Source organism: Cornus florida, unplaced genomic scaffold, assembly GCF_030987335.1.
Source record: "Cornus florida cultivar Cherokee Brave unplaced genomic scaffold, ASM3098733v1 CherokeeBrave_3.0.0_Hap2_Chr10, whole genome shotgun sequence".
Classification (NCBI taxonomy): domain Eukaryota; kingdom Viridiplantae; phylum Streptophyta; class Magnoliopsida; order Cornales; family Cornaceae; genus Cornus; species Cornus florida.
The window spans coordinates 4,705,837-4,719,319 of record NW_026775580.1 but is presented as its reverse complement, the minus strand read 5'-3'; the positions used below and the strand labels follow the sequence as shown (position 1 = coordinate 4,719,319).

At 34.4% G+C, this 13,483-nt stretch overlaps 1 protein-coding gene across 1 annotated transcript; it reads left to right on the top strand.

The window, feature by feature from the left end:
* Positions 1-6,306: 6,306 nt before the first annotated feature.
* Positions 6,307-9,939, top strand: LOC132279341 (xyloglucan endotransglucosylase/hydrolase protein 2-like). The gene is made up of 4 exons (XM_059781298.1): positions 6,307-6,912; positions 7,837-7,937; positions 8,074-8,282; positions 9,432-9,939. The coding sequence occupies exons 1-4, from the start codon at positions 6,735-6,737 to the stop codon at positions 9,784-9,786; spliced, it is 843 nt and encodes a 280-aa protein (XP_059637281.1). The 5' UTR covers positions 6,307-6,734; the 3' UTR covers positions 9,787-9,939.
* Positions 9,940-13,483: the final 3,544 nt, after the last annotated feature.

Here is a 13,483-nt window from a genome sequence, read left to right as displayed (position 1 = left end):
TGCACTCATAAGCATAGATTATCAAACAATAAGAATGGATTATCTACCTATCTAGAAATTTAAAGCAACTAAACTACAACTATGCTAATGACATAGAAATTAAACTAGTTAGGCTAAAGAAGTAGCATAATCCATCAAGAAATAAGCATGATCCATCAAAAAAATCACAAGAGTAATCAATTAGGCACCATGCCTTGACCATCACTAGATTTATAATTTCAACATACATAAACATGCATCAAACTCAAAAAACCTAGTGTAAGCACATAACCATTCATTCTAGTATACATAGACTTATGGATAGAAATAAAAGATCAATTGGAAGAATTAATCCATACAAATCATGTAAAAACTTAAGATTTATATAAATTCATGATCAAAACATTATTTACAACATAAATCCTCAAAAACTACAAAATACTAAGTTTAGAAAGCAAGCCTAAGGAATATCTCTAGCCCCAATAGAGGGATTTAGCCACTCATAGTAGGTGTCATCCAACCCTTAAGGGCTATCTTCAATGTAGGTACCATCTTCTTCTTCTTTGCTTTGCTCCCAAAAATTTAAATTTTAGAGAGAGAATTTTCTAAAAGCTATATCTAAAATTGGAAATAAAACTTGGAACTCTATACAAAAGGTTTAATTTGATTTAAATACAAGCCTCTTTGAGTAGGCAACAAGTCATAAATAAGGCCTTTGATTGGTGCAAACTCATAGCTACAAAAGTTGGGGGAGTTCGGGCACGCTCGGGAATTAGACTGCTCACTGCCAGTAGGGGGTTCGATCGATTGAACACTTACATCGATCGATCGAAGCTGACGTGGCAAAGATATTTTGACAGTTGGCGACCTTATCCATTAAGCTGGCACTACCTTCGTCTCAATCGATTGTAGATTTCTCCAATCAATCCTAGCTTCCTTCGATCGATCAAAGCTTGAATATTGTAGTTTCTCTGAATTTTCTTCTTAACTCCAAAAAAGAGCTAAAAGGCTCTTTTTAGCCTGTTTGAACCTTATGGACCTGAAATAGATAAAAACACAAATTAGAACTAAAATATGAAACTAAGATAGATGAATGGACTAAAATACCCTAACTTAAGTGCTAAAATGCATCACATTTGAGCACTTATCAAACACCATTGTGGAAGTATCAGGAATCGGTCGATGTGTGCAGGCCACACATTGACTGGTTCATGCCAATAAGTCGACGTGTGTAACCTACTCGTCGACCGGTTCTACAAAATTGGTTAACGTCTAGGCCTAGACGTCAACCGGTTTTGGCTCTACACTTGAATTTGTATTCTGCCAAGATACGAATCAATGCCTAAGGCTCCACACGTCAACTGGTTTAGGATTAAAATGGCCTTTAAGGCCTGTTTGATGCTCTAAGTCCTTCGTATCCTTCTTTAGCTCGTTTGTGAGCTTAAATATGGTTTGAACCTGTCCCAACAACACACATTTAATCGTATATAACACAATTAAGCATCAATGCATCTATAGTAACATTAAACAAGCTTGGTACATTGAATTTGATAAAAATAAGTTCGGTTACAATATGACATGGCCATATGGCCTAACATGGAATTAGAAATCCTAATGAGACCACAAAAGATATAAGGATGGTCTCAAAACTATTTCTATCCGTAAGACCAATACGTAGGCTAGTCATATACAACTTGTATCGAATAAAAATAGATTGCATAACCATTACATGTTCATGTCACATCAAATATTTACATTGGTTACAAAAGAAGTTAAAATTAAGGGTCCTCTAATCCTGTCTAAGCTTGTGGAGGAATGTCATCTACCACCTCCCTTCTATAACCTGAAAAAATGGTAGAAGAATGAACACGAGGCCCAATAGAGATTGCCTAAATGGCATTTCCTAAAATTAAGTAAACGAAACGTATACTTAGATACGTCAATGAATAGAGTAGGAGAATAGGGATCATGCCAGGACTACACATCATTAATAATTAACAATTAATCTACCATCAACCATTTGAAGTGATGCAATGCATGAAATGACTTTTACAATGAATACCACACATGCACATCCTCACATATCCACACACACACCCACAGAAAACGTGCTAACTAGCCGGACTTTGGTACCTCCACCGTCCCTAGGAAGAATTTTCTGGTCGTCCTTGGCAAAGGGTGACTCCCAACTACCTTGGGGCCTAAGGTCGCTAAATTACTCACGGGTACCTCCCGTGTCCCTATCAACTAGTTAATACCACCGGCAAAGGGATACCTCCCCAACTACTGAGTTTAGGAAAAACCTTCATATACACAATTCTACCTTGCATGAACTTAATCATAAACATCAACTTTAAAGCACAAATAACATTTGAGAACTCCTCAGTAATTCAACATGTCAACATACGCACACGCGCACAAACACATGCGTGCGCGCAAACGGACGCACAAAGAAATATATATATATATATATATATATATATATATATATATCAAGGCAATAATAGCATGCATTTGACAATAAAATAATAACATTACCATGCTTATTCAAAATTTACCACATAGTCCATGCTATCCTTACAACTCAACTCAACAAAATCACAATTCATCACATTTGAATTAACAATTCAACATAGTCCGTCACATACATATATAACCCCAGGATGTTACTACCAAACTATTCGACATCAAATTAGCATGCAAAAATTAAGGGAAAACATGAAATTGACTACTAAATTAAAGGACTAAACAATTTAGATAACTCTACCTCTATGAATGTAAAAAGTCCCAAAATTCAAAATCACCCAATTGGAAATCCTATCCAATCAATTCATAGCTCTCGTCGAGCTTGTTAACTTTGCCTTCGATGACAAAGTTCAATTCATGAAGGAAGGATGTGAATCAGAGGTTTGAAATTATAAAACTAGAGTGAGAAAGAATTTGTAGCGAGAGAAGGGAAGCCTCGGCTAGAAAGAAGAAGAAATGGGCTAAAAAAACTATGAAATTGTGGCCTTAAGAATTGCTTTGGTCAAAGTGGGGTCCACTTGACCCACTAATTGACTATTTTATCCCCCTTTGCATATATACAATATAAACATGCCACAATGATACCATTAAACATATAACAACATAAATATGCTCTAATTAATATAATATGAAATACAATAACCCCGAAAAATAACCCCAAGCACGAAAATTCCGAGCGTGGGGTTCATAAGGAACCTCTTGGCCCGAAAATCTAAAAAATACCAAAATGACCCCAAAATATATTTCTAAGGGTCCTAAACTCAAAGAAATGCCTCAACCCAGTCTCGGAACTTTCGTGGAATGCTAACCGGTGCGTGGCATGTAAAACGAGGCGAGAAAATAAAATAATCGAAAAGATGGAAAATTGTGAAACGTCATAAAGAAGAAGGAGGCAGAGATGGAGCTAAGCTTGGGAGTGGATGTGCACACCTTAAAGTTTTTCTTCCTTCTCTTCATGGCCGGCTAAACTCTCCACTTAAGGTTTGGATGAACCCTAAGTTTGTGTAATTATAACTCTTTGACTTCATAATTTGGGAGATTGTAATTGTATAATTGTTAGGCCTAAGGATTTCTTTGTTGGTTGCACCAAACAATTATATGCTTTAATTCTATATCAATTTTGAATCATCTCCATGTTGTCTTACATTTGGATGGATTATTGTTGATCTCAACCTTAATTGCTTTTTGTAATTGTACTTAAAGATGACCTTGCATTTGTGCTAATTTGGATACACTTGATATTGAATTTGAATGACTATGCTCATTCTTGATGAATTATACCAACAATGTCGAGTAGTTAGGTGGATAGTTCATTCTTAAGGTTGATAGTTCATATTTAATAAATGCATTTGTAGAGAACCTGAGCGAACCATCAATAACGAGGATGCAAATAGCCATATAAAACTTGTATACATAAACCAAAAATAATATTGACTCCACCCGACTATATGAGCACGACAAATCGCCTTGTAGTTCTACAAATTGGTAAGATTCATTTTCATAAATTGGTATTAATATTATTTGTGAAAATTACTTCATTTTTTAATTTTTAAAATCCATTTTTCTTTCTGGGTATTGAGGCATTTCCTTTGTCATCATCATTCTTCTCACACTAATATGAGATTTTTTAACCTGGCAAACACACCACAAGAAGCAGCATAAACTTAACATGAACAATCCCTGGCTGCTAGATATGTAATATGAAAAGGAATAGAGATGAGAGCAACATCCTGGACAAGATGACCACTAGATAGCGCTGCAAGAGCATGAGCTACCTCATTCATGCCTGTGAACATGGCTAAGACTGGATGAGGAGAAACTCTGAAGTGCCATCTGCACATTAAAGGTAATAGCCTAAATATCCACAGGCCCATAAGTATTATCTAAAACAACATTCACCACCACCAACGAATGAGATTCAAACCAAACATGAGAGTAGTGAAAAGACAACACCCAGAAAATAGCCTTACAAAGGCATAAAGCCTCAGCCAAAGATGCGTTAGAAGCCGGGAATTGACTAAAAACTACAGCCTCCAAAATAGACCCTGAAGAGTTACAAAAAATAGCCCCACCTCCTCCCAAATGAGCTGAAGAAGAGAAGGAGGCATCCACATTACATTTAATAACTCCTGGAGATGAAGGCAACCAGCTCAGCAAAGAAAGAGAGTGCACAGAAGGAGAAGAAACAACAAGCCGTCCCACTGGCAGATGTGAACGGGATAACAAGGAAACCTCCTTAAATTCCTAGAAAAAAGACCCCGCCAGCCAAGCCACTCGAGAAGCATCCCAAAAAACCCCAGAAAAAATGAGTTTGTTATGAGCTTTCCAAATAAACCAACAATAGCAAGCAACAAACCCCAACACATCTACCCCTACGTCCGTCGATCCCCATTGATGAACCAAACTCAATCACCAATCTGCAAAGGAAAGTGGGGGGGGCTGTAATAAAATCAAACCGAAGAGGAGAGAGCTTCCAAACCTGAAGTGAATGGGAACATTAAAAAAACAAATGTTCAATAGTTCCGACTGAAAACCACAACAAGGACACACAATAGAAACAACAATCCCATGAGCAATCAAACGCTCACGAACCGGAACAGCAAGCTTGCAACATTTCCACAAGAAATGTTCTATCTTAGGTGGCATTTTGCCCGACCAAATACTTTTCCACAGAAGCTGACAGGAAGAAGAGGAAGCATTATCTCTAGAAGAACGACGTCCACCAATCAAAAGACGATACGCTACATAATAGGCAGACTTCACAGAAAACAACCCATTAGTCTCCAAGTCCCAAGCCAACCTATCCGGTTTAGAGCAGAAGATAAAACTCCATTTTTTAATAGCATCCACAGTGGCAGGCAAAAATAATTGATGCAACAAAGATACATTCCAACCATAGGAAGAAACATCCAACAAGTCTGACACGAATTGAGGCACCATTGAAGTAGCCGGTCGTGGTAATGGAAAGGAATGGTCGGGAAGCCAACGATCAGCCCAAATATGTATAGATTGACCATTTCCCACAATCCACCATGACCCAGCTAAGATAATAGATTGCGTGGATCAAATGCTTCTCCAGGCCGAGGAAGGATTAGATCCCAAAGCAGCTTCCATAAATGAACAATTTGGAAAATATTTAGCTTTGTAAAGCTGATACGCCATCCCTTGATGAAGCGCATGAAAATTCCATCTATGCTTAGCCAATAAAGCTAAATTAAAGGCTTCAAAATTGCAAAAACCTAATCTCCCATTCGCCTTAGGCTGACATAAATCTTCCCATGCCACCCAATTAACACGAGAAGAAGCACCCGACTTTGCCCACCAAAACCGACGAACATGCTTCAGAATAGAGAAGCATAACTTATATATTATTTGAATCTTGATTCAAATTTTTCTTATATTGTATATGCGTGCTTGTAATTTTATATACACATATGTATATACATACTTATTTACATTGTTTAATTCAATTCTAAATTAATGATGTCATCCGAATAATAAAATTAGAATTGAATTCAATTACACTTGAATTTTAAATTTGATCCAAATAGTGAATTTCAACTTAAATTGATGGGATTCCAATCCAATTCCATTCCATTCCATTCCATTCCATTCAACCAAATATAACCTAACATCCTAATTCTCTCCCACACTGACACCCACACTGACACACACGGAGACAGACAGCTATTATTCTAGATATTCACTTTATTCCTTTCCACATATAGCATATCTATCTTTTCCTCTAATCAACCAAATATAACCTAACATCCTAATTCTCTCCCACACTGACACCCACACTTACACACACGGAGACAGACAACTATTATTCTAGATATTCACTTTATTCCTTTCCACATATAGCATATCTATCTTTTCCTCTAATCTCTCTCCATCTTTCTTTATATTCTCTGCCACTCAACAATACACTGTCTACAACCACAAAATCTATTTTTTGAAACCTAAATCAGGCAAGACCCATTTCTTCCTTATATCTTCTCCTTATTTCACGTTCTATGTAAAATCAAATAAACCCCATTTGTAGACTAATCACCTGTGCTTGCCTAGATTGACATTAATTCAATGTAGAAAGAGGCTGAGTATTAAACGATTGATGAAGAGATTTTCAGATAGATTTTGTGATTGGTAATTCTGTTTTTTGTGATTGATAATTCCGAATTTATCTCAATAACAGAATTGCCACTATCACATATTGATTGACTCACTTGATGGATCATTTTCTACTTAGTCTCCTTGTTACTCTCTCTGTTTCTTTAGGGAAATATGCAAGCAAAGCTGCTGATGACGGTAGCTTTGATCAGAACTACTACGTTGCATGGGGATCAAACCATTTCACTCTTCTTGACCAGGGAAAAACAGCTCAACTTTTAGTTGATCCGTCTTCAGGTTGATATCATCATGTTCAATTCTAAACTTCATTTGTATGTGTTTATTTTACGTGTGCCAAATACACAAACATGCACATACATATTCTTTTCTGTCTCTCTTTCCTTGACAAAAAGTTTTTTTTAAAAAAACTCACCCTCATATACCCTTACGAGACATGAGCGATGGGTGTTCCCCTTTAAAAGGCAAGTACCACTAGAATTAATTAACATAGTTATATATATATATATATATATATATATTTCTGATTATGCTAGTTTCCACGTATATAAGGGCCTGTACGCATGGATCCTACGTACTATTATATTAATTGTCTACGATTGACAATAACATCTAATAATTTATTTAATTTTTTGTTTGGAGGGGTTGATTAAATAGAATATTCATGCATCTACTATATGTTGCATCTTGTGTGTGCTGCTTGATATAACATAGTTATATATGTGTGTGCATATATATATATATATATATATATATATATATTTCTGATTATGCTAGTTTCCACGTACATAAGGGCATGTACGCATGGATCCTACTATTATATTAATTGTCTACGATTGACAATAACATCTAATAATTTATTTAATTTTTTGTTTGGAGGGGGTTGATTAAATAGAATATTCATGCATCTACTATATGTTGCATCACTTGTGTGCTGCTTGATAATTCAATTCAGCACTTAATTTTAAACAAATTAAGTGTTTATCTAATTAAAACTGAAAATTTTAAAGACCACTAAAAATGAAATAAAATTTTAAGTAACAGGAACGCTACTTGTCAGTAAAATGCTGAATGCTAAATTTTATTTATTTTTAATTATCAATAAAAAAATTCAACACTTAAAATTTAATTCTTAAAATTTTCATACTTAATTTTTAGTTCTATCAAACAATACCTAATTGTAAAATATATTGGACCACGCAGGAGCAGGATTTAGTTCAAAGCAAGAATATGGCTCGGGATATTTTGGAATGAGGATGAAGATACCAAACAAGAGCTCAAAAGGACTTATCACAACTTTTTATGTAAATAATATTATATATGCATATGGGTTTGATTTTCATTAGTTAGATAAATTTATTATTATTGTTGTTCTTTTAATTACTTTTCATGCATGTATTATTCTCTTACCTGTAAATAATTGTTAATTCATCGTTGCAGTTAACTTCTAAGCCAGTTAATCAACCGACCGCTAATTATCATGATGAGATTGATTTTGAATTCTTGGGTAACAATACAATGCCTTATACAATACATACGAATGTATATGCGAAGGATAATGGTGGAAGGGAGCAAGAATTTCATCTCTGGTTTGACCCTACTCAGGATTTTCATAACTATGAAATTCTATGGAACCAACATCAAATAGCGTAAGCCATCATCACTACTTAGACCTTAATAATTAACCATGCATATATCTTTGATATATATATATATATAAAAGGTGACAATCAAAATCCACCCCATACTTAATTATAAGAAAAATAATAAATATCATGAATGATTTTCATGATATAATAACCTGAATGATACACATGTGAATTTTAAAATAAATTTTTAAGAGAGAAAGTTAAAAGGATAAAAAACCTATAACAAATTAAGGAAAGAAACCAGAGAGGGAGAGGAACAACACAACAAATTAAGGAGAGAAACCATATAAGCTTGTAGAAATACATTGTGATTTATAAATTTATATGTACTTTTGTGTATGTTTGTGTATATAAGGCCTCTAGCTGAAGTGAGACCGAAAGGCAAGTGTATGAAAGTGACGTGGTGGTCCTGATGGGTAGGGCTTACAAGAACACTAAAAAAAAAAAAGAAAAAAAAAAAAGAAAGAAGTAAGTTGTCAAACTATATTATTTGTTGATGCAGAAATCTGTACGGTCCGGAGTCGGAGGTGTTTCCTGCAAGACCAGATAGAAGTGACAAGTGACGTGGTGCCGTCCGGGTGCACTCTGATGGTCAAGTTAGTACTTGACGATTGAATATCCAATAAAGAATTAAATATAGGATTTATGACGTCCCCCATACGTCGATTAGCCCTTTTTATTTATAGAGCTTAAGTCAGGATGTCACGTAGAGTTACCGTTGTCTTCATCCTTATTATAATCTATAGACTTAATCCTTATCATAATCTGTAAATTTAATCCTTATCGTAATCTGTAATCCTTATCGTAATTTGTAGGTTTAATCCTTATATTAATCTGTAATCCTTATCGTAATCTGTAGAACCTATCTCAATTTTATGAGATAGCACGTTAATTTAACAATCTTCCCTTATCCACAGGTATTTAATTTATACATGCATCAATATTCGTGATGTAGATCATAAAATTTCTTTCATGATGTGTGTTGCTATTCTACTTAATAGTGAATTTCACCACCATGAACTTCAGGACTTTAATATTGACAACTTAATTTAAATGGTGAATTTCACCCTTTTCATCAGGTGCTTGAGAGGATTGGGGTGTCATAATATCAATCACCCTCTTATTGGTTGTTTATATAATTGATTTTAGGTTCTTTGTAGACCAAGTCCCTATCAGAGTGTTCAAGAACAAGACAAATGTGAATTTCCCATCACACTCCATGCATATAGAGGCAAGCTTATGGAATGCAAAAGATTGGCAAGGAGACGTGAATTGGAGCGAAGGACCATTCACAGCCTTGTACCAAAGTTTCCGAATCAATGGGTGCCCCTATCAGAGCTCGAACCCTCAGCAGTGTTACTCTTCCAAGTTGCCTTGGAATGGGAAGAAAAAATGGCAACTCAACCGTGCGCAACAAGCAAAACTTGAAGAAGTTAGAAAGAAGTACATGTTTTATGATTATTGTTATCAAAGGGGCCAAAATTATCCAGAATGCTCAAGTTAGCAACCAGCAATTGACTCACATGGTGGGAATTATTAATAAGACAAATAACACAGCCCATGCTGGATTAGTTTGGTTGCTCTTTCTTTTTGGTCGTCATCATGTAATTAACAATGGTTAATTATATGGTACTATCAATAAAACAACATTTCAGTGCGTGGCTCATTAATGGTTTAATTTGATTTCTTGTTGTGCCCTTGTTTTATATATATATATATATATATATATATATATATATATATATTTCGAAAGGTATATATAGTAACTGTATATACAAGCGCAATGAAACTGTATAAGGCCCGGGTTATAGTGGTCTATAAAACATTAGTACAGAGGGTTACCCTTACAATTGAAATTAACCCCAAAATAAGTTGAAATATGTTTGGCGCTGAATGTTATACATTTTAACTTCTTAACTTGCATGTTTTATTCTCTTAGTTGTAGTTTATTTGTGATTTTATATTGTTTTATTGTTTTTATTTATTTCAGAGCTTTAATTGTAATATCAGTCAAGACCAGTGATTCCGAGCTTTAAAAGATGACATCCGTGGGACTGAGTAATGTTAAATATCCAAGTCTAATTAGTCTTAGAAAGAGTCCAAGAGAATCCACAAACTGATGAGAATGGAAAGAAGAAGAAAAGGAAGAATCATTCTCCAACAAGGAATCTTTTTCCAAAGTTGGTAGCTTGAACCCGTTTCGGTACTGTCTGTATATCTCTTCTCTAGTGTCAAAATAGCTAACAGCTAATTCTAGACCGATTTTGTTCATCTTTTTTGTCATGACGGTGTTTTTTTGTTCACAGACTTTTTCCGTTTGAGCGCATCTGGACAATTTTCACTTTTTAGGGCACTTTTAGGAATTCTATAAAAAGAGGGGTGAGAGAGAGAAAATTGGCAAGCTGCTGTCATTTCTTTATTTGAGCCCTTTAACCTTTGATTCTCCCTTGGCCACTGAAGGCATAAGTGTCATCCTTGACAAGGCCTTCGATTCCAACCGATTAGAATCCCATTATGGCCAATTTTTGAGTTCGGCATTTGGCTTGGGTTCGGATTTTGGTGTTACCGCAAGTGGGTTTGTTCTTCCCCTCGTTGTCCCCATCATAACCCCTGTTGTGAGATTTATATGTACCACTTGCAAGTGTACGAATCTTTACAGATAGGGATTACTTGTAAGGGTGTCATACTCAAGGGACTTGTGTAAATTAAGTTTGTCAACAGATTTCTTAAATTTCAAATTAATTTGAAAGTAGGATAATCAAATTGTGATGATTAATTCTAAATTAACTAACTAGAAAAATAAAATAAACTATAGAACAATGATTAAATAGGATGTAGAAAATAGAGAGAGAGAACTAGGGGAATGACTTCACCACTAACGTCGCGCCACCGGTTAATTGAATCAATTTATTGGAGATATATGATATAACATGCATAGAGGATAAATCATGGCTACAAGCACATATTAATTCATCTAGAAAATAATATAATTTAAAGCTAAGCATAGACTATCTTCGATTGGTATAAACCATCTACCTATCTACTTTACTCTAGGGTGTAGTATGATCTATCTTTTCTAGACATAATCCATCAAATCTTTAACATTATATTTAGAAAAATACCATTGTGTAATCTTCTCATTTACAACTATAAAAAGTGAATGAGTTGTGTTCAATCACAAAATTAAAATATCTAAGACAAGATAAAAAAATATTTGTAATTGAATTAAAACTCTAAAACCGATTTTTATTGAAAAATCAATTAAAAATTCTATAGATTATGCAATCATATATGATAAAAATTGTTCTCCAATAAATAAATACAATCAAACCAATGTACTAAGCTAGGGCTATATCATAGCCCTAACAAAACGTTTCGCCAAGCATGACTGGAGTGGAAATCTTCATGGTTAAGGAAGATATCTCCACTGCCATGGATTGATCCCTTCCTTCTTCTGAATGCTCCTCTCTGATCTCAGCCTCATGCTCGTCTATATGATGATGCTTCAATGCCTTAGAAGACTCCCTTTAAATAATAAAAGATCATTCCTAAAGTTCTTTTTTTCATATTGAAGACATACAGAGAAATTATGTCAAATAAGGACTTCAAAAATTATACAGACTTCCAACCCAATTTTGACAAGGTAAACAGCTGTTTTATGGAATCCTCGTGAAATACAAAATTGGAGTTCTTCAAATTTCCTTTCAACTGGCTTGAGAATTTAGCTGTTTTGACACTTGAGGAGAGAGATACAGCCAGATTACCAAAATGGGTTCAAGTTACCAACTTTAGTGAAAGTTTCCTTTTTTGAGAAGGATTTTTCCTTTTCTTCTTTCCATTCTCATCAACTTGTGGCTTCTTTTGGACTATTTTCTAAGTATAATTAGACTTGGATCTTCAACATTGCTCGGTCCCACTAAATGCCATCTTTTAATGTTCAGAATCACTGGTCTTAACTGATTTTACATTTAAATCCCTAAAATAAATAAAAACAATACAACAATGTAAAATCACAAATAAACTATTATTAAAATAATAAAACATGCAAGTAAAGGGGCTATAATGTATAACATTCAGCGCCTGATGCGACCCGAGCTTGTGCACAAAATAGTGCACAATACTTTGGTTTTGGAAATGGTATCAAACGGGCATCATACTTTAAATTTATATAAAAGTCGCTTGACACTTATACCGTCAAGTATGAAGTGAGAAGGGATCGTTCCTAACTGATTGAACACGTGTTGGGATTAAACTTGATTTTAGTGCTAATTAGATTGCACAAGAGAGAGAGAGAGAGAGAAAAAAAAAATAAAAAAATAAAAGATTTTTGGTGAACTGATTAAACTAGAGTTCAATTAAAAGCATGGAAATAGAAATAACAATGCAAGTAAATTAATCTAAGAATTAAAGAGATAGGAAGAGAGTCTTAGGGTTAGGATTCACCACTAAGCTCATGCAATTAACTATTTGCTTTCAATTAATGGGGAATTTATTAGTGTAATCATAGATGTAGTCACATTATCATCACATATCACAATTGTAAGCATAGATTATTAACATCAAGAATGAATTGTCTACCTAATGACAATTAAACTAAAGTGTAGAACCCATTCAAAACTACGTCATAACCTACCCTACACATTCACAAATGTATCCGATAAGAGTACACATCATTCAAGAAGATAACACTAATTGTAATTAGAAGTATGGATTAACATAATCAAGCACAAATTGCCTTCTTTACTACAATTAACTAATGACAATAAACTAATTTGTAGAACAACCCATCAAGATTAAGCCTTTATCCATCAAATTAATTGACAATTATATCAACCAAGTATCATGGTATGGCCATCACTAAACATAACTAAAAGAAGTATCTAGTGTAGAGTATAATTCTAAATTAATCACACATAGACATGCAATTTTCATATAGAATCAATAGAAGAATTAATTTTCAATCATCTAATGAAGACTAAAATACCTAATTAATCATATATAGACATACAATCAACTAGAGATTTTAATCGAAGAATTTATCAATACAAGCCCTAATTTGTCAAATCAAGCGTGTATATATAAAGAAATCACAAGGTCATACAGTTAAATACAACATATCAATTCCCCAAGAAAAGAAATACAAAGGTTTAACTTACATGAACTTAGGGCTCATCCAAGCCCTAAGTGAAGCACTAGCTCAT

Bases quoted from the DNA above. Each gene is read 5' to 3' on its own strand.
- LOC132279341 (XM_059781298.1), top strand. From the start codon at position 6,735: ATGGATCATTTTCTACTTAGTCTCCTTGTTACTCTCTCTGTTTCTTTA. The intron at 6,913-7,836 runs GTTGATATCATC...TGGACCACGCAG, and splicing joins TTTAGTTGATCCGTCTTCAG to GAGCAGGATTTAGTTCAAAG. The intron at 7,938-8,073 runs GTAAATAATATT...TCATCGTTGCAG, and splicing joins GACTTATCACAACTTTTTAT to TTAACTTCTAAGCCAGTTAA.